We start from the raw sequence: 21,839 nt of genomic DNA on the forward strand, positions 1-21,839 counted from the left end.
CTAACAACTTCATGTTTGCCCGATACTGTACGTTTCCTTTTATTTGCCGTCTACTTTTCCTTAATCCCTTGTAATCCAGCTCTTTTTCCGTAGCACTTTATTGGAATTGGTATTTCCAAAGGCGCCAAAGACCTAAGGCCAAATTTATCCACAGATTATTTTCCTTTCTCAACTCGCACACTCGTTTTCCATCTCTCTTGGGTCCCTCTCATATTCGTCCATCTGTCCTTCCCACCAGTAAAACATTCAGTTTGGGACGTGTATCCTGGGTCCCTGGGGATAAAGAGAATATACCCTCAAGTAGTTTTACAGGCCCACAAGTAAGTACATAATTACCACCCAGTTTGCAGCTACTATGATACAGACTCGCGCCTTACCGGAGGTTCTTGAGCCCTGTCTTTTGTTTTTAACACTGTAGTTCCATGATTCTGATACCCTGCCTCTTACTTTGTTTTCCTGGTCCACCTTTCCTCACCTCACCACTGGCAAAAAAGAAAGGCATAGCCCTAATCTTCTGTTGTCTCTTCTTTCAACATTTGTTTTCCTCAGAAATTGCATTTACTTGTAGGACTTTAGCAGTCACCACATCATCACTGTTTAAAAATCTAATGTCTACTTAATATAAACCATTTTGGTAGGTCCTGGGGAGACAAATTGATGTAAGATATCATACCTGCTATTCAGAGAGTTTATAAACTATTCATTAGGCTTAAACTATTACAAAATGTTTACTTTTATCAACAAAGTAATACATAACCAAGTGTAGGAGAATATGATGGTTTAGAGCATGGTCTCTGGGTCAGAACTGCCTGGATCCAGATACTAGCTGTGTTACCTTGGGCCAGTTGCTTAAGCTTTCTGTGCCTCAGTTTCCACATCTGAAAAGTGTGGATAATAATAGTATCGATCCCATAGAGTTATAAAGATCCAGGTGAGTTAATGTGTAAAGGTCTTAGAATGGTTCTGGCACATAGTAGGCACTGTATAAATTTAGCCATGTACAGTGTCTGAAAGTTAGCCGCTGGCACCGACTATGATAATTTTGCACCTCTGCCTCCTGGACATTTCCTAATTTTAGAAGTCTTTCTGTCGTAGCAAACGCAATGCTCTTAGAAGTAAACTCTTAATTCTTACTCTTCTCACCTTGTTCCCCAGGGTGCTGCCACTCCTCCCATCCAGGTTTAAAATCTTGCAGTCATCTTTGAGCTCTCCCAGTTTTCTCACCCTCTTCCTCACATACCCCATTTTGGAAATGTTGCCTCCCTGTTGTTTCCTCTTTGCCACTGCTAGTGCCTGTCAGCTTAATATACCCACAGTGTTGAAATAATCTTCCAGGAACTGGTACCGTGCCTGCAGTTCTCACAAGTAGCAAGGAGAAAGCATTGACTTTGGGCTTCAAACACTGCCCACTACTTTCCCGGTTTTTGAACTAACGTCTCTGGGTCTTGATTTCTTTATCTTGAAAATGGAACCTCAATCTCAAAATTGCTGTCAGTGTTGAAATAACAAAGGTTTACCCACGTTCATACTCTCCACCACCTTTCCCCTGCCAGCTAATCTTTTGCAGTGCTTCTGTATTACATTCCTGAAAAGCATTTGTATGTGGCTTTCCCTTGCTTAAACTCCTTACTCTGGCCTTCTTGGCCTCCCATAAAATGACCCTCATCTACTTCTGTCACTTATCTCCTTACCTTTTGATAGGAACCAACTGCCCTAGCTAGAGTAATCTCTTCATTGCCTTCTGAACATGGTTTATTCATTCCTGCTTTAATCTCACTTCCAGGCCATTTCCCGTAGAAGTACCAACCTCCACTATCCTACTCAAGCTTCACCTTCTCTGTGAAGACTTCTTGTGCACCTCAGTGATTTCTGCATTCTTTGAACTTTGTAGCATTTCCTGTCTCGTAGTCATTTGGTACTTACAATTTCCTAAGTTGGTAATGATCTCTTTTTTATGTAAGTGAATTATCTGCACTAGCCGAGTATGGTAAGGACCATATCTCAGCATTTTTTAAATGCACAATGTACATAATAGGTATTGAATGAAATTTTCGTGCTTTTGATTCTGTAAAACACGGAGTACTTACAGATACTAGTGCTAGGCTCTGAGAATATAAAAACTGATTTTTGTTCCTGGGGGAAATGGATGTTGCACATGTATTTCAAATTCAATATAACATGGCAAATACTATGTTAAATGTTTTCATTTTATTTCATTAAAGGGATGCCGTGACTATACTGAGGGAAGTGGAACTTCTGTCTGGGGAGTACAGAGAAAGATTCTGGAGTTGAACCAGTAGCTCAGTTTTAAAGGATGAGTAGGATTAGTCAGATGAAGACAGAATGTAGTAGGCAGGGGGGCAAAATGAGCAGGTGCCTGGGGCAGTGCATTTGAGGAACTCTGAAAGGTTTGGTATTAGGAATGATACTTCTCGTGATGTAAACATCTTGATTAGATCAACCTGGCGGTCAGGTTAGGTAATATAAATTAAAGAGATTTTGATTAGTCACTTCTCATTCTGTTTCCTTTGTGAGTCCAAGGTTCTTTCTACAAACCCGGTCATTAATCATATGGGAGCAATGTAAGTTTGAATCGCTGATGTTAATTGTATATGTTCCTGTTGGAATAGGAGGCACAGAGAATGATATGTAAGTAGTGCCTGCAGAACTTCCTTTGAGGTACATAAAGATTTAAATTTCCTTACCTTACCTTTGAAAATAGCTTCATCTTAGGCAAAAATTATTTGTAACATTATTAAATTATTATGTAGGAGATGAGAGTTTTAGTAAATGTATGTAATTCTGAAAATATTTTTGAGTTGATAGGACTTATTTTATAGAATCCTTAGGAGTTGAGGTCAGACATGGAATGGAGGTGGAGGTGAGAGAAGTGGGGAAAATCGACATTAAGAGAAGTCTCTTTGTTTTTAACTTTTTAAAGTCTCATAAAGAAAAAAATTTCAGACCCTTTTTTATGATTAATATTTTGTAGTGCCTGTTTTAATTGAAATGCATGATTCTAAAATCTATTATATTTAAAGAACTGCTGTATTGGTGCATTAATATCCTCAGTCTGTTTTCTAAAAACTCTGTTGGTTTACCAACCACATAAGTTGTCTTTTTATTTTTTTATTAAGGCTTAGTATTTCACTACTGTGTTAGGATACTGTATATTGGAATGTGTTATACTAATACTGTCTGTTAAAAAAGTCATGAATTATTTATTTAGTTTTTTATCAGGTGCCAACCTAACAAATTTTCTTTGGGATACCATGTAGTGATGAGATACCAGTAGGAAGATAATTGGAGTAAAGTGATGCTGTCAAGTAGTGTAATGTATGTAATTTAGATGGTTTCCTAACAAAGCAGCATGTTTTAGTGAGCTGAAGGAGCAAGGCCTTTGAGTTAAGATTGGCCTAATTTGTAATTAGGTTGTCCCAAGTTCAGATCCCAGCACTGCTATGTGTAGCCATGTGACCTTGAACCTCTCTAGTTTTAGTTTTCTGCTCTGTATTATCCTATCTATAAACTGACAATGATAGAATTATTGAGAAAATTATATGCAATGTATATATAAGACCCAACATAGTTCCACGTGGGTGAAGAGCCTAACTTATGCATTGTATTCATTTTCTGCATTTTTGCATGTATCAGTATTTAATTTATGAACTTGCTAATGTATTCTCTAAGTTGGGTGGGAGCAGTTGTACCTTAAATAGCTATAGGGTGGTAGAGGGGTCTTTACTGTGAAGTCGTCTACTTTATTCCTCGAGGATTCCATTTTACATTTTACTACTTTATACTTTTCAAAAGCTTTTATATAATTGTCTTCTTAAGCTCTCATATACAGTAACCTTCTATAACTGGATTGGCATTTTGTAGAGAGGGAAAATGAGACTCAAGGTACCTAATTAGTGGCAGAGTTGGGATTGGCTTTCCTTTTAATTTTTAATTTTTTTAGGGACATTGTACATGCCCTGCTGGAAGGATTGGCTTTAATTTGCCCCCCCCCCTTTTTTTTAACCACTGCACTATTTGGGCAGTGCTCCTAAAAATGAACTTTTGTGGCTCAGCAGTTGAGCATCGACCTAGGATCCAGGAAATCACGGTTCGACTCCTGGTCAGGGCACCTGCCCGGGTTTCAGGCTTGATCCCCAGTAGGGGTTGTGCAGGAAGCAGCTGATCAGTGACTCTCATCATTGATGTTTCTATCAATCTCTCCTTTCCTCTCTCTGAAATGAATAAAGACATTTTTTATTTTTTTTAAATGAACTTTCTGTTTTGGTATCTGTATTTGCCATTGATGCTGTCACGTCGTATAATGTATGTAATTTAGATGGCTCACAATTAGTGGTTGCAAATTCATGTATTAAAAAGCATATTCCTTAAAAGTTAATTTTTAAAAATTTTAAGTGCTGATATAGAACTGGTTCATTATTATGAAAATGCTCTAATGAGCATCCTGTACACACATAATCCTTGAATGACAGGGTATGCACATTTAAAAATACTTTGTTAAGTGTGGTAGGCAGAATACTGTGTCCCCTCATCCTCTCAAAAGATGTCTACATCCTTGATCCCTGGACTCTCATTATGTTAGGTGGCAAGGGGGAATTAAAGTTTGTTAATCAGTGGACTTTAAAATAAAAGAGGTTGTGGTGGATTCTTTGGTAGGCCCAATGTAATCACAGGTATCCTTTAAGTGTAGAACAGGGCGGGCAGAAGAATCAGAACCAGGGAGATAGCATCCTGATGGAATGGAAGGGGGTCAACGAGCCAAGGAATGCAGATACCCTCAAGAACCAGAGAAAGGTAAAAACAGCGATTCTTCTTTAGAGCCTATTGAAAGCAACACAGGCATGGTGACACTCTATTTGACCTCACTGGGATCCATTTAGGCTTTTGGCTTTCAGACCTGTAAGATAATAAATTTGTGTGGTTTAACGTTTAAAAGACGGCATTTAAAAGACAGCATCATACAAACTCCATATATTTTCCAGGATCAACTGTACAAATAATGGTTTCTTTCCTTTTGCCTGTAAAAAAGAACATATATGCTTAGGTTTCTGAGTATTTAAGCCACTAAATTTGTGGTAATCTGTTATAGCATCAATAGGGAACTGATACATAGTAGATGTTGCCAGAAGGCAACAGAAAATTCGTACTGTTTATTCTGGCCTTAGCACTATTTAAAAGTACCTGTATCTTTACCTTCCATCTTCACTAGTTCTGAAGGTTTCATGCACTCACTTTTTTTTTTTTTTTTTAAGGCAGATTTCATCATGTCTTTATTTCTCTAGCATTTCTCAGAATGGTTTCCATCCACTGAATATTAATTCTCTGGGAAGTTCATAGATGTTAGGATTCTCAATATTTTCAAGGCAAAAGAAATTTAAGACTACTGGGTTAAAGAGGATTCTTATTTAGGACTTCTCATAGTTTGTAGCACACTAATGTGATTATGAAACCTCCAAGAGGGAGAGTTTAGTGTTTCCGAAAGTATGTCACATCTCTCAAAACTCATATTTTCTTGGAACACTAATTTGAAAATGTGGCTCTCTTTTTTTCTGTTCTTTTCTCTCTTAACCTTTCTCTTTACTACAGTAACCTTCACATATGTCTGTATCACGTCTTAGACCTTGTCATTCTTCAGAATTCTTCTACTTTTAAAACCTTAAATTCAATCATTCTGTTCTGACCACAACCTCATCCCCATTATTCCCATTGCTTCTGATCAAGACTTCTAGGCCCAGCCCAGCGTGGCTCAGCGGTTGAGCATCGACCTGGGATCCAGGCGATTGGGATTCGATTCCCGGTCAGGGCACATGCCGGGGTTGCGGGCTCGATCAATGACTCTCTCATCATTGATGTTTCTATCCCTCTCTCTCCCTCAAATCAATAAAGATATATTTAAAAAAAAAAAAAAAGACTTCTAGTATGTTGGAATTAGAGGAAGAAAGACAACACTAGTGAGTTGAAAGAGGTGATTAATTAGGAGGTTCCAGTGAGAAATGATGGGAGGCCAGACTGAGTGACTAATGGACATGTTTATCTTCATACAAGAACTTTGTCGAAGTAAGTGTTTTTCTTGGTAAGGCATTAGTTACTTTTCTTTGGTTTTAGACCCAAACGTGGATACAGTTTCTTTAAGCTACTCATTTCAGGTCCCCAGATTCCCAGGTGTAAGGTAAGATGGAAATGAGAGAACAATTTGGCATCTGGGAATAATGACCATGTACTGTAAAGTGAGTTTTGAAATGATATAATGCAATTCCAAGCTAATAAAATAACCTTCAAGTTTTCTGCTTTCCTATTTGTTATGTCCGCTGTTTCTTCATACCTGAAATAACAATTAGTCTTTCCTCTCCACTGCTTTTGGCAGCTGGTGTGAAGCTACAAGGGATGGCATACTTCATCTAATGTGAAAATTTAGTTGAAGGGAAATAGTTTTTCAGTTGTTGATGGCTTAATCTAAATTTCTTATTTAACTCACTTGGGTTGTTGGACTTACCCCTGTTTTGTTTGAGGTTTCAGGTTTTGTATTTCTGTAGATAGTGGGCCAGTCTCTAATGGAGGAAATGTGTAAACTAGTAGCTTCATACTAGTGCTTACTGTAATAGAAGTGGGCATTAAGATGCATGGGGAGTGCTTTGCTAAGCCAAGGCCCCTTACTGAAGTTGCTGAGTCTTGAAGTTCGAGAAGAGGTTAACCTGCCATGGAGGGAAGAGGGCAGGCATTCCAGGTTGAGTGCAAGAGCATGAATAAGATACTGAGGGGTAAAATAACAAGGCATTAAAAGTAATTTCGTTTTCTTGGGCCATGAAGTATTAAGTGGTGAGTTGTGGGACCTTACATGCTCTGCTAAGGAGCTTGGGTTTTATCATGAGTTATTTTCTATCAGTCTTTTTCACTAAAGTACAACTGAAGTCACAGGCAATTGAATACATGCTTTGGAAGCATGGAGATAAAGTCCACACAGACCGATCTCCTGCATGTTTGAAATTTCTTAAGATGTGTTTATTGTTTGAAAAGTATGAATAACTGTCTTTTATTCTAGAATTGATTATTAGTGTGAGTTCTTACCCTCAATTTCCTAATTTATTGAATGAGGATAATAATAGCATTTACTTGTTAGGATTATTTGGAGAAGTAATAATAACTATAATGATGATAATAATGACAATGACAGTTAGAGCTAACTTTTTTTTTTTTTGAGGGCTTCCTTACCAAGGGATGGTCCTAGTGCTTTATTTCTATTTGTATTCATTTAATCCTCAAAACATCTCAATGAGGTAGGTACTTTTATGATCTCCTTACTTCCAACAAAACTGGGGCATGGAGAAGTGATTTCCCTAAGGTCACACAACTAGGAAGTGGTTGAAAATAAGACATTTTACTACGTTACTCTCCCATTCCGTGTATAGAAAGAACATTTAGCATAGAATCTGCTACATAACAATTGCAAATGTAAACAATTATCAGTAGCCAAGAATAATTACCTAACTTGCTCTGTCTAAATCTTTGAGTTACATTGATGCCCTCTCAGAAATTGTGCTATATTCCCCTGTGACTTGACTTATTCCTCACATGCCATTGAATGCGGACAGTGGAACACCCAAGTTCATGCTCTCAACCGCTACTTCTGTTGCCTCCTTCCTGTTAGTCCACGTCTCCATTAGATTTTAAATCCATGCGAGGGACCATATCTGTTCATCATTGTATGTCCAGTCCTTAACACTATATGTAGCTCATAGAAATGACCAGATCATTGTTCAGTGAATGATAATTCAAAAACCTGCCATTATCAGCTGATCTTAGGACTTAAGCATTATTCGTATCACCTATAATTGCTTTACGTGTGTGCGTGTGTGTGTGTGTGTGTGTGTGTGTGTGTGTGTGTTTAAGTAATTAAACGTGGTTTAATTGCTTTACACGTTTTCCCTTTGGTAAGCAGTCCAGTTTCGACCAGCCATCTGCTCCTGTGTTCTACAGGGCACTCTCACCTTGATACTACAAGAACCCTGCTGGGTAGCTGGTATCTGTCTGTTCTGTAGAGATCGCTCTGCTTCAGACAGAGAGGGAGCTTAGGATCCCATTTTTATCTACAACTAGAATGCTAGAAATACACAAAACAGAATTTTAAAATGTGTTTTCTAAGAAACTAAATTTTAAAAAGGAAAAAAAACTTTGATACTCTTCCTTTGCCTTTGACATGAAATCATTTCATATAAAGAGAAGATAATTTTCTTCTTGGAGTTCTCTGTTATTGTGGGTTAATTCATATTTTCCTCCTCTCCTCTATCTAGAATATCTTAAAACCATTCTACCTTATGCGAAATTGGATGTTCTTGCAGATAGTCATTGTGGGTGAAAACGTTTCATTTAAGTCCCAGATGAGGACCGGAAACTTGAAATCAGAGGAGCATCTGAAATCAAGTAATATTAGGTAGGATAAAAATTAACAAGGGTTTCTATGTGTTTGTGTTCCTTTTAGAGATGTATGTTAAAGTATTCTTATTCTATTAACACTAAGTAGAAGAATTAGAGACTTTCTGAAGCATTTGATATTAACCAAGATGGGAGCGGGGAGTGCTAAAGATTTTTTTTACTTACCTGGCTTCTTAAGAACTTTAGCATATGTTTACTTTCTCATGAGCATTTGTATCTTATACTTCAAGGAAGTTTATAAAAACATTTACTAAATTAAGAAATTTTTGTGTTTATGTATGTTTGAATATTTATGATAAGCCTAGGGACATGTGCTTTATCTTGTACAGACCCTTTAGAATGAAAATTCCTATATTTTGGGTTACATATATAGCAGTTTATTTGAGTGCAGGGAGCATCAGCTCTTGGTTGGTTGTCAGCATGGACACAGTCATGCCTCCTTGTGGGTTAGGGAAGCTCTCTCTTAACCACCTGGTGAGTAATAGCTCCTGTCACAGCAGCTTGTATCAGTGATAATGGCAGAATGTGTGATGGCGCTTGATCTCAGAGATGTGGCTTTTAAGTTGATGTGGCTTTTAAGTTGCCCCTAGAAGTTGATACCATGACAGTGACACAGCTAGGACATTTCTCCACCCAAGTTCAACTAGCACATTTCTGTCTAATCTTACCTTCCTCTAATTCATCCTGCCTCTTTTTTAAAAAGAACGCTTTCTGCCTTCTTAGGGACATTCTTATATCCTTCATCTCTTCCAGAACCATGCTCTGTCAGTTTTGTTCTCACTTTCTTATATCTTCAACCTATTCCTTTCTCCTGGCTGCTTTTCTTTATCCTAAACATGCTCAAGTCTCTCCCATTGAGAAAAAGATCTTCTCTCTGCTCATGACCCCTTCTCCTCTTCACTGCCCAGCCCTAAGAATTAACTTAAACTTCTCCCTGCCATTTGCTCCTCAGTCCTCTGCAGTTTGATGTTTTCTCTGGCAAGGCTATTTTTGACCCTCATTTCACTGAATCCAACACTTTCCAGTCCTTATAGTACTTTTCCACTGCTTTTAATTTTGTTGACTATCATTTTTATCCCTGTATTCCCACATACCACTTTTCTTGCCCTCATGTACGTGTTTGACATTTCTTCTTGGTGTTCTTCATGGACTCTTCCTTTCATCTGCCCCTTAACAATGAAGATAGGGAGCTAGCTCCATCCCCCTGCCTTTCTGAGCTATTGCATTTACTCTCATGGTTTTAACCATACCATCAATGTGCTGATCACCCCAGCCACTATATCCCTAGTCTTGCTGTCTCCCCTGTACTTGACACTTGTCTCTAAGTGCCTGCTTACACAGCTCCGCCTTCTCTTACACCCAACTTTCCAAGTTAACAATCTGGGAATGATTTTAGACTTTCTTCCGCTTCATCTGCTGATTTTACTTCAAGGTATTTTTTGATTCAAGGTTTTTCATCCATCTGTATTATCACTTCCTTACTTCTAGTCTTACCCTTTTCAAGTCCATCTTCCATGTATCTTGTCCTAATCTTTTAAAAGTGCAATTCTGATAATGCTATACCCCTTCCTAAAACTTAGTACTGGTTTCCTATTAGTTGCAAGACAGAATCTGAGCTCCTTAAGATGTCATCGCCAGGCCTCACAGTCTGCTGTCTGCCTTAATTCTCTAGCTCACCTCCTCTAGCTCCCTGCCTTGTGTTTTTGCTCTAGTCTGCCTTCTTCACTAGCTTAGTTTTGCTTTTATTGTGCTACTTTCTCTGCCTGGAAGAATAATTCCTTCTCATCCTTTGAGATTCCTAGACCAGAATAGGTCCTTAATTAAACTAGGTACACATTTTTAAATAATACAGATTATAGAGTGAATATTGTAGAGTATTGGAGTGTCAGGAGATTAGAAAATTCATGACAAACTGTAAAGTGCCATAGAAAGCAAGTTAGTATTTTTATTATCGCTTACTGAGAAAAGCTCCTTTAGGAGCAGCATTCTCCCTTGATGTTCTTTTCTATGAAATTCAGCAGTACAGCAGCAATACAATTTATTTTTTTCTGATTAATTCCATGAGATTTGACATCAGTCTTAGAGATCTATAGATTATGTGTGCTTTGTACCTGAGTGTATAAACATATACCTCATAGTGTTTGGCCTGTTACTTAGCACAAGTAATTATGATTAGGTTATTATGCTTATGATTATAATTAATGAGTACTGTTATTATCTCAAATGCTCCTTAGTACTCTATGGAAATAAGTAAATAAATTAACTTGAAATAAAACCTGCTATAGCTTTTATTGAAATTTTCTCAAAAAAACCCCCCAAAACTTTAGCCTTTTTCCCCCAAACAGAAGAGGCTGATCCACCTTTCCTTAGCCAACTGTGAGTTTAGAGGATGTTGGCATATATTCCTATACTCTGCTCATGGGAGAAAAGGGGGGGTTGGGAGTTCAGGTAGAGGAATCTTCCATTGTATCTACCCCTGATTTGGAAATATCTTCTATTTTTAAACTGTGAATCTTAATATGTGTCTTAATAATGTGTTATATTTGTTACTGTGCATTGTTATATAAGTGCTTCGTATAATCAAGATATTTGTCAAAGATAACCATTCATTCTAGTGTTTTTCCTCTAGTGACATTATTTTAAAAAATGGTCATAAAATGTTAACTATTGAAAGCTCCAGTCCTGTGAGCTGTTACTAGCAAACATTCTAGATTTTTTTTCTTAGGATCTTGTATAAGAGAGGGACTATGATATAATGGTTAGGAATTTGCCGCTATCTCTGTTACATACTTTCTAACTTGATGACCTTGGACGTGTCACTTAACCTCTGTCTCCTTGCATTTGTTTAGCTATAAAATGGCAATAATAGTTCAGTGTGGTGTTAAATGATTAATTTATGTAAAGCCCTTAGAACAGTGTCTGGTGATAGTAAGTGCTATATATAGTGTTAGCTATTTCAGTACCTAGTACATTAGAATGCATTAAGTGTATTTATAGATCCAATGATCATATTATTGTTTCACATTGTTAGCTTTCAGCATATTTGGTTATCACTGAATGTTTCATATTTTATTAAGTTTTTATGGACTTTTTATTGCTTGGTATAAGTGCTTAATTTCTCATTGTTTACAAATTGAGGCAATATATTATTTCGAAAGCTTTATTTTATAACTTTAATAGTGCTATTTTAAAAGTTATTGAAGGCATGATGATTTTAATTCTTGGATTTTTGGTTCATTCATTCTCTTTATTAATTCCTTCAGCTTAAAGTAAGAATATAAAGGAATTGTTGTTGCCACAAATTCTACCAAGAGAAAACATTTTAAAACTTTTACCTCTTTATATTGCACTGGCTATTGGTTGTAAACTGTAATATTAATCTTTAACAATATTGGTTCTTCACAAAACCAGTAGGTAGGTCAGTTGAGATGTAGTATTTTTTCCCTTGTAAAGTGAAATATAATCAAATAGCCAATCTTATGCTAATCTTTATGAAAGTTGGTATAAGATCACATGTCTGTTGACTTGATTTCTTGTATACTATGCACTGTAAAAAAAGAAACCTAATACTTGTGTAGGAGTGACTGATAGGGTTTCCTCTTCTTGTGAGATAACAATTCTTAGTTTAACCCTTTCTCACCTGCCTGAATGGATGTATTTGGTACACAGAGAAAAGAAAGAGTAAGTGGACAATAGTGTATAACAGTTTGCAAATTAATTTCATCAAAAATATGTCATGGCCTGTAAATACTAACTTTCTGATTACATGAGACTATTTTTTATAGTTCTCTTTGTGACAGGATTACAATATTAACTAATAAAAACAGATTTCTTTACTCTGAGGAAACTATTATTAATGATTCCTCATATGGGAAAAAAGTTTGGTTTGGGAACTTAAAGATATTTTACTTCTCTCTCTCTTTTTTTTTTTTTTTTTTTTTTATCAAGTACTCCCTAGAGTAGGAGAGGCAAACTTTTTCTGTAAAGGACCAGATAGTCAATGTTTTAGGCTGGTGGGCCATGTGGTCTTTGTCTCAACTACTCAGGTCACCCTTGTGGCAGAAAGCAGCCATAGACAGTATGTAAATGAATAGGCACAACTATGTTCCAGTAAAATTTACTTGCAAAAAAAAGGTGCAGGGTGAAGGAGGGAAATTCATCCAAGGCTGAACACTGCACTAGAATATGAATTTTACTTGTGGTCTTTCTGATAAAAACTCAGATATTTATTTCCTATCATGACTAGTTCATTTCATATAGGCTAGTTGACTTCAGTGTTAGTGTTTACTTGACAGTACAGAACTGAACCTAGATAAGTCTATGTCAGCTTTTTATGTCATAGAATTTTTATCCTAATTTGAAAGAAATAGAAATAACTTGACCTTTGGTGTTAGAAAGAACTAGGTTTGCACTTAATTGTGCCTAGCTGCTTTGTGACTATGGACAGATTATTTTTACATTTCAGAGCTTCAACCTCCTTGTTTATAGAATGGAAGTTAATAGTAGCTATCTCCCAGGGCTGTTATATTTTCTATTTAGCTTTATTTTCATCATTTCAATTTAGCAAGATTATTTTAGTCATTACCATGGGTCTCTTCCAGAACCTAGTAAAGAACTCTGCATAGAGATGAGCCCTTCTGCCCTTGTAAACCTAGGAATCAAAATTCCTGAGATCTCAGAATAGTTTCACGTTTACGTCAGAGGGTTTTATGACATGTTCACACTTTTGTTAGTGCTTGAATTTTTACTTCAACAGTTTCTCTTGGACAGATTATAGTATATAAAAATATAGTGTAAAATTTTGATCTTTGTTTGTCAATGGAAGCCTGGTCCAGAATCTGTTAGAATTCTAGTTCTCCTTTTATGGACAGCCTTTAAGAGAAGCAGATTATTTATAAATAGTTCTTGTTTGACTGGAAGTTTTTAGCATACTGAAATGATATTGTTCATCTTTATAAGCAAATCTTGTTTGGAATGAGAAAACAACAGGCACATGACCCTAAGTATAAGTTATCTTGTATATGTATGAACTTTTAGCCAACATATGAAAGAATAGAAAAATACATCATCCTTTCCAGGGATAGAATGAAAAGCTATTGAATCCATTTAAGGTGCATAGTTAGCACTTTTTGTTCAGTATAAAGTTCACAAATTAGTACTCCTATAGGATTTTAGGGGGAGGAGAGGGGAGTCATGACATTCGTAGGATAGGATATGTGGTTTCTTTGTTAAGTTGTATGACTAGATTTTAGGACATGAGCCAACAACTTTGTGGGGGGGAAATTTTACTGGCAAAAGTTTAACACTGCAAAGCAGACGGTGAAGCTAGGCCGTGTGAATACGGAATTTGATGTGATGTTATATTTTAGGACTGAGTGTAGTTGTTTGTTTAGTATTGTTCATTTATACTGATAGTTCTCATATGGTTTGTGGTTAACTCTATAGCACTGTATTGTGATTCTATTGTTTGAAAACTTAAGTTTTAAAAAACATAAATATCTTTTTAAAGGCTAAGAAAATGAAGAAGTTTGTTACATTTTGATGAAATAAAAGTTCAAAATTGATATTAAATACCTAACAAATTATGTAAAACAGTATTTACAGTAAAAATTTTAGAATCTCTAAATTTTCTCTTACCTTTTTGTGTCAAATTTTATTTTTGGAAATGGAAATCTCTTGTTTATATACTTACCTGTTTAAATAGAGTATATGAACAGGATTTATTCCTTTTTCCTTTCTTCACTTAATATTTATTGACTACCCACTGTGTGCTAGTAGACAAAGGGGTTTTGGTGATGAGCATTCTTAAAATCTGATAGGTACTATGAAGAAAAAAATACCAGTGATTTGAGAGCATAAAACAGGAAATCATCTATGTAGGGTTCCAGTAAGGCTTTTGGAGGAAGTCATGTCTCTGAGACAAAGAATGAGTAGCAACAAACCAGACAAAGGGAGAGGAGGCATTCAAGCAAAGGAACGCTTCTTACAAAGGCCCTGAGAGTGCGACGGGAACTGAGCACACCCGAGCAACCAGAGATCCAGGGACTGGAGCACAGAGATGAGGGAGAGAGGAGAGTAATGGTACAAATAGAGTGCAGAGACTCTAAAAAGAGTGCAGAGAAAGTTGTAGGACACTTTGATGAAGACTTTGTTTTTGAACCTGAGAGCAGTGGGAAATTATTAACATGTTTTAAATGAGTGATTGATAAGATCAGATTTGCATTTGTAAAGGATCCCTCTGACAGGAATGGGGAGAACTGAATGAAATGGGGCAAGAATGAAGTGGAGGAAGCAGTTTGGTGTCTTTAAGTCCTCCAGGCAAGGGATGGTTGTAACTGGAATGAGAGTGGGTGAGGGGGAGGGAGGTAAAGGGAAGCCAGCAGATTCAAGGTATAGATAGCAGGTGAAATTCTCTGGAGTTGCTAGATTACCAGGGATTTGGAGAAATTTGTCATGGGCGACTTCCAGGTATCTGCCTTTCGCAACTGGAAAGCTGTGATACACTTACTTGGGTAAAAAACACTAGAAAGAGAACCAGGGATGGGGTTGGAGCTAGGTCATGAGTTCAGTTTTGAACTCTTGAATCCAGGCAATTTTTGAAGAATTTGGGAGAGAGAAAAGCAGCAACAGCTTAGAGGAGAATAAGGCAGGAGGTTGTAAAATCTGTGAGAACCCAGCCTGTGTGGCTCAGAGGTTGAGCATCAACCTATGAACCAGGAGGCCATAGTTTGATTCCCAGTCAGGGCACATGCCAGGGTTTCAGGCTCTATCCCCAGTAGGGGGTGTGTAGGAGGCAACCGATCAGTGACTCTCTCATTGATGTTTCTATCTCTCTCCCTTTCCCTTCCTCTCTCTGAAATCAATAAAAACATATTTTAAAAAACCTGTGAGAGACTCGTCGTGCATGTTTAAATTCTGAAGAGAAGAAAGTAGAGAGGGGAGAAGGTAGCCTTCGGAAAGGCTGGAAAGAGCGTACTTAAGTGGAATTACTGGTATTAAATAAGAGGTGCAGTCATCTAGTGATTTAAGGAGAAACCAGAAGGCTCCATGAAGGTAATACTTAGTAAGTGGGCTTTGTTTTTCCTGAGGTACAGGCCCACCTTTTGCTGGAAGGGAGACTGAGGAGTGGGGACGGAACTCAGCAGCTGAGGGGATGGAGATTTGAAATAGCTACAGTGGCCAGTGAATTGAGAAAAAGGCTTTCTTGACTGTGTTGAGGGAAAATTTTTATTTATGACTGTCATTTCATGTTATCTTAAATCTATCAGATTTGAAGGTAAACAGCAAGAAAGGGAGCTCTACTTAGTAGAAAAGTTTCTGATGACCTGTAAACTTTTAAGTAATGGCATCAGTTTGCCAACACCTAGTGATACCCTGGATGAGAAAACAGAGGCACTGTTTGGAGTGCCACAAATGAACTCACTTAACCGTTAACTCATATCGTTATTTATGTTGGGTACGCCTGGTTTGTTTCTAACTGATGTTCTCTTTTTCCTTTTTAGGCAGGCAGAAGTCCTGAAGGCTGACATGACAGGTATTGGCTGCTCGTTTGTTCTTCACAACTTGCTTTATACCATTAAGTTAAGGGAAGGGTATCTTTCCTATATTACTTGTAGCACTTACTATTTATTTTAAGTATTTAGTTTTGTATTTTGAATTCTTACTTAGATGACCTGTCAAGAATTTGATATAAGCAGTACTACATGGGATTGAATGTTATATAATTTACTGCATATAATTATTTAATTTTTATGAACTGTTTATCAGTGATTTCAGACATACAGAAGAAAATTCACATGCCATATGAACACTAATATTCTTTGGTATTAGGTTCTTGTCTTCTGTGTATAATTCCTCAAATTTGAATAATAGGTGAACCTTCAGAAAAGATATTTGCATGAAATCTCTGCTGAAAGTGTTTGAAGTTGAGTGAGCTGCCTTAACTACCTTCCTTTTTTTTTTTGTCCTTTATCTTTTTTGTTTTGAATAATAGCCAAAGTGTTTTTGAAAGAATAACTGGACTTTAGTCACTAAATGGAGCAGATTATTTTAACCCCCAAATTAGGAAATGCATGGCAATGACTGTAGTGATCAGCATGCTCTCTATAACAGCATATGTCATCCAAAAATGGAAGAGATATGTGATAATAGACCTCATTCTAATTTTGAGGAATTTAGTTCTGCAGTGAAACCCACAAAGAAGAGTTAAACTATTATGATAATCAGCATATATGCCAAAATTTACAATCAAGAGGAAATAGACTGTTTCCATGTCTTCTTCTCAAGTTGTAGGATTGTAGAGCAGTGCTCTCTAAGAATTTGCGGGTAATCTCATTATTGTCTTGTTCAAGGAAAAAAGCAAAAATAAAGTTCAAAACATTTGTTATAGGCTTACTTAGTACAGCACTTTAGTTCTTCCCGTTGTTAACATAATTGTCATCATTTTCCATACTATGGATATCAGTTTTTGCTCTGAGCTACTGTATTATGCTCTTGTATTGGCATTATAAGCATAATCTTAAGTTTTAAACACTCATCAGTAAGTATACTATGGGTTTGACTTTTATAGGGGATATTTGACTGCCCAGAAACATTAACTAAGGTATTAAGTCTACTCATTTTAAATAATAGTCTATCTGATAGATCAGTTTTAATGATTCCTTACAATCCTTTCCCTGCCATCAGTGAATTGAAGCAGAGTTGAATAAATGTATAAATATTATTTATTTAATCATTGAAAGCTCAATAAGGAACCGAGAAGCTGATATTAGAACCTATTTTTTTTAATTAGCCAGCAAATTCTTCTGAGGAATAATTCAGATATCCAGAAGATTCTTTCTGTAGAGTAGGATTATGGTAACTATAGATACTAATAGCAGACCTAAAAAGAATAGTGAAGATTATGCCTTTGCGCAGCAGCAAAATACTAAATGCAACCAGACAACTTAACTAGCAGTTGGAAATATATATTGAAAAGTTCATTATTAAGTCCTATTGAGGCAGCACACGTCAGTTATTGTACTCATAAGCCTACTTATCAGAAAGGCTAATGTGCCTTGTCAGACTCTGGCAGACAGTATGGCCTCTGTTTGGTATTATGTATAGTAATAGCCTGACTTTCTGATTTCATTTTGCTCCCAATCTCTCATTTGGCCTCTTGAGCAGTTTAATCACTGTCTGCTACCAGTCCTCGTTTACATTAAATAGCAAGTATGGCCCGGCCAGGCATGGCTCAGCGGTTAAGCATGGGCCTAGGATCCAGGCAATCAGGGTTTGATTCCCGGTCAGGGCACATGCCCGGTTGCGGGCTTGATCAATGACTCTCTCCTCATTGATGTTTCTGTCTCTCTCTCCCTCTCCTTTCCTCTCTCTTTAATCAATGAAGATATATTAAAAAAAAAAAAAAAATAGCAAGTATGTATTGCTTATAAAAATGTCTTGGCAAGTAGTCTACCAATTCTTAAAATAATGTTTACTGTTCTAGCTTTATTGGATTGACATATATAGAGTAGGTGTAACAGCAGAATGCCCAAACAACTGCTGGATTATAAACTGACATGAGGATTTGTAAGGACAATTGTGAGAAATGAGTCAAAATAAAATTTTAAAAAGCTGTTTTGGACAAAAAGGTATGGCTGTGAGAGTAAACAGATCAACTTGGCAGTCTATCATTTCAAAGAGGGTGCCTAGTGTGAGGCATATGGCTTCCTGTGATATGAATACATAGAAATCCAAACCAAAAGCAAAGGGCATACCATTCTTTTTTTTTTTTTTTTTTTTTAGGCTTTTTCATTTCATAATATTATTTTAAAACTAAAAGACAAATCCAGAAGCATACAGATTTAGTCATTAGCCAAAAGGTGAAAGTCATTTGAAATGCAGTAGTATAAAACTTCAGCAATCTGTGGTATATACTTACAGCAGGTTTTTGCTTTGGGAAATGGGGAGGGAAGAAATCACAGGTGTGGTCATGATGGTCTTAACTCTTCGTTTATCTATCTACTGTTCTGTTTTTGTTTTGTTACTCAGATTCTAAGCTGGGTCCAGCTGAGGTCTGGACATCCAGGCAGGCTCTGCAGGACCTGTACCAGAAAATGCTAGTTACTGATTTGGAATACGCTTTAGACAAGAAAGTAGAACAGGATCTGTAAGTATTATCATTTGAGATGTCCCTATTAAGATCAAGAATCTCACCAAGACTTTAGGATAGAACAGAACAATTTAGTTGTTTCTTTTTAACCTCTCTCAGAGTAAACTTCTTCAATGAAAATAAATTTCACCATCAGTATTACCTTCACATACAGTCTCAGGTGGCATGAGAAATGTTCAGAACAAGTTGACTCTTATTAAGGTCTTTAGGGCATATAAAAATAAATAGGTGTGTCTTTTTTGTTTTTTGTTTTTACCCCAAATAAGACTAAAGAAATATTTTGTATATTTAGGCTATTCCACTTATTCTTTCTATGAGGGATGAAATGGCAGATGACCATATTCCCAAATGAGTAAATAAATGCCTTTTGTGGAAGGCCTTGCCTTACAAATTGAAACAAGGACATTGGCCTGATGAAAAATTAAAAATCAGTTAAGAATATTCGGTTTAGTAATGTCCATTACCCCAAGTTGTAGCGAAGAGTCATTTCCCTATCTTCCACACTTTTCTTAGATTACTTTATATTTTTAGGAGATCTAGTAATAGAGCTTAATCATAACCCCTCAAAATCCATATCTATGATTTTAGAGTCAAAGATAAGATGTCATCAGAAATTTTAGGGAGTGATTGACTTCATAAATCATTAAAAACCCCAGTATTGATAAAGAACTAGGTACTTTCCAGGTAGGTTATAAACCCTTTATCTGTTTGCTGCTTTGAATCCAGCCAGTAATATCATCCCTTCATCCTAGTTCTGCTTGTTTCCCCCCTGTGATTTCCAAGTTAGGAGGTGGCCGTATTTTACCATACCTGAATTTAAAATGATTCTCTAAACAGCTTGACAATAAAAGGGATTTTATAATAGGATTGTGACATGCTATATTACATCATTGTGTTTCTTAATTTAGCCAAAATTAAATGTCAAAAGATGACCTTATATTTCAAGCTCTAAAGAAAATCTTAACCCCAAGAGAAATAAACTATGAACTAGAAATAGAACTGTGGGAAATAGATTTTAGGGAAGTAAGAGATATAATTTAATATTTACAAAACTTTTATCCCCCTAAACACATCACTTGTTAGGGCACACTCAATTATTTTTTGGCACAATGTATACAAACTTGTTAATAGCTTATTTTACTTTGGTCTTACTACTGTAGTTCTGGTTTTGTACTGGGATTCCTAAATAGGCTCTAACTTTAGTAGCTCTAAAAGATTAATAACTGAAGCCACAGTCTGATTATTGAAACATTTGGTAAGTGTTTACTAAGGTCAGTTGGATTCTACTGCATGTCTAGTCTTGTTCAAAGGGGAGCCTAAAGTTATTTAATTAAGTCAATATCTTTAATGCAGGTTTACTATCTAGTGTGTTATAATTATAACAAACAGTTCTTTCTTGTTCTCAGGGGGACCAGTGTCTGCCCAGTGAGTCACTGCTATACAAATAGAATTACATTTTGTTTTCAGCTGGAATCATGCCTTTAAGAATCAGATCACAACACTACAAGGCCAGGCAAAGAATCGAGCAAACCCGAATCGGAGTGAAGTTCAGGCAAACCTTTCTCTGTTCCTAGAGGCAGCTAGTGGCTTCTATACTCAGGTGAGTTCTACATTACATACCAATTTTCCTGGAATTAGTGGTGAATATTCTGTTTGTACACACCTTGTTCATATAAACAGTTTGTATAACCACTATGCAGGCCATCCAGGAGTTGATCACCTATAATCTCAAATGAATAAAAATGTCCTAAAATGTATACTGTAAGACCTTTAAAACAGTAAAGACTGCTCTTAAATAGGTTGATGTTTCAGCTAAATGTTTGGAGGTTTAATTGAGTGAACAGAAAAAGGGCAGAGAGAGCAATGTCTTAGTGAAACAGCAGTTGTAGTCAGTTACAAGAGGTATCAGAGCATATATGAATTTATAGGTGTGGGTATAGTCAGTATAAAAGTCACTGCTATGTTTTGCCAGGTAAGAAATAGTCGAAACTTGTGTTATCAAGTGAGTTTTCATAGTTTTAGGTATGCAGTAGAATTTGGAGCATCATATGCTATTAAACTACCTAAGAAATGAAGTGGCTTTTCTTCATTTTGAGTAAGTTATTCACTTTCCTCAGAGACTTTCCTTGTCCTTAGTTACTTTCTGATATAACTTCTAAATCAGGCAAGGTAAAAGAATAAAGAAGTCTTCTTTCTGAATAATGAATTTTCTCTACTGTAAGCAGAATCCTTTAAAAACTTTATCTCATCCATATCTAATAGAATTCATAATTTCATTGATAAAATATTTGTATATAAATGTTCATTTTATAGTGACAAGATGAAGTTTTGAGGATCTTGCTCAGAAAGAATTCTTAACCAGTTCTCTGTGTTGCTGCTTGACCATTTCTACCTGTATTTGGCTCCATTTTGGTTTTACCATTTCTTTGAATGAAGAAAAAGAAAACTGTTGAAAGATGTAGTTAACCATCATCTTATAAAGTTTTTTATTTGTTTTACTTAAACTAAAACACTCATCATGGAAAGAACTCAACTGTGGTTCTTACTTATGGTCCTTGTTGGTGGATTGGACATGTGGAATCAGGATTAAGGAAAGAGTCAGAGATGACTTGAGTTACCAGATTGAGCAGCTAGTTGACTGACTGTATCATTTACTCGGAGAACATTTATTACAGAGCAGCTCTGTCTGTGTTAAATTAGAGTAGATACCTGTTTGACATGTAAGCGGAGATGGCAGAATCATAATTGGATCAACAAGCTTGGGGCTCAGTGACAGGCCAGAGTAAATTTTATGATTACAATAAAGAACCCTGATTTAGTCAGATATAAATATTTAGTATTTAAAACCACAGGACTAGGTGGGAACAGGTTTAGCACAAAAAGAGCCACCATTACAATAGGAGAAAAATCAGAGAGAGTGGTGCCTTGGAAACCAAGAGAAAAGCATTTCAGTAAGGAGAGGAAGTGGTGATCAACCCTATTGTGCTGCTGAGAAGTCCAGCAAGAAGATTAAAAAGTGACCAATTCAGTTTGACAACATGGAAGTCATTGGTGAAATTAAGAGTACCATATTTCTTCATGTCTAAAAATTTTTTCACATTTTAACATCTGAAATAGGGATAAGTTTACAAAAGATGGTAAGTCACCATTTAATTGGCAGTAGTTTTGTTTCCTCAATGTTACATAAAGTAATAATTCATCTTATAATTTATGGTATCTTGGATTTGATAAAATGTGACTT

General features: G+C 36.4%; 1 protein-coding gene across 10 annotated transcripts in view; it reads left to right on the forward strand.

The window, feature by feature from the left end:
• The window catches only part of SMG7 (SMG7 nonsense mediated mRNA decay factor), a 55,595-nt gene that overhangs the window by 7,180 nt on the left and 26,576 nt on the right, over positions 1-21,839 (forward strand). For 5 of the 10 annotated variants that reach the window (XM_081120498.1, XM_081120493.1, XM_081120497.1 and 2 more), the window contains 4 exons: positions 8,307-8,446; positions 15,951-15,982; positions 18,478-18,595; positions 20,066-20,198. In XM_081120498.1, coding sequence (XP_080976624.1) covers positions 8,331-8,446; positions 15,951-15,982; positions 18,478-18,595; positions 20,066-20,198 — 399 coding nt within the window. In that variant the 5' untranslated portion in view covers positions 8,307-8,330. Of the gene's footprint in view, positions 1-8,306; positions 8,447-15,950; positions 15,983-18,477; positions 18,596-20,065; positions 20,199-21,839 lie in introns of those variants that run through there. The other 5 variants (XM_081120500.1, XM_081120496.1, XM_081120501.1 and 2 more) reach the window with 1 other exon arrangement.

This window comes from Miniopterus schreibersii (genome assembly GCF_964146895.1).
Source record: "Miniopterus schreibersii genome assembly, chromosome: 19".
NCBI lineage: Eukaryota > Metazoa > Chordata > Mammalia > Chiroptera > Miniopteridae > Miniopterus > Miniopterus schreibersii.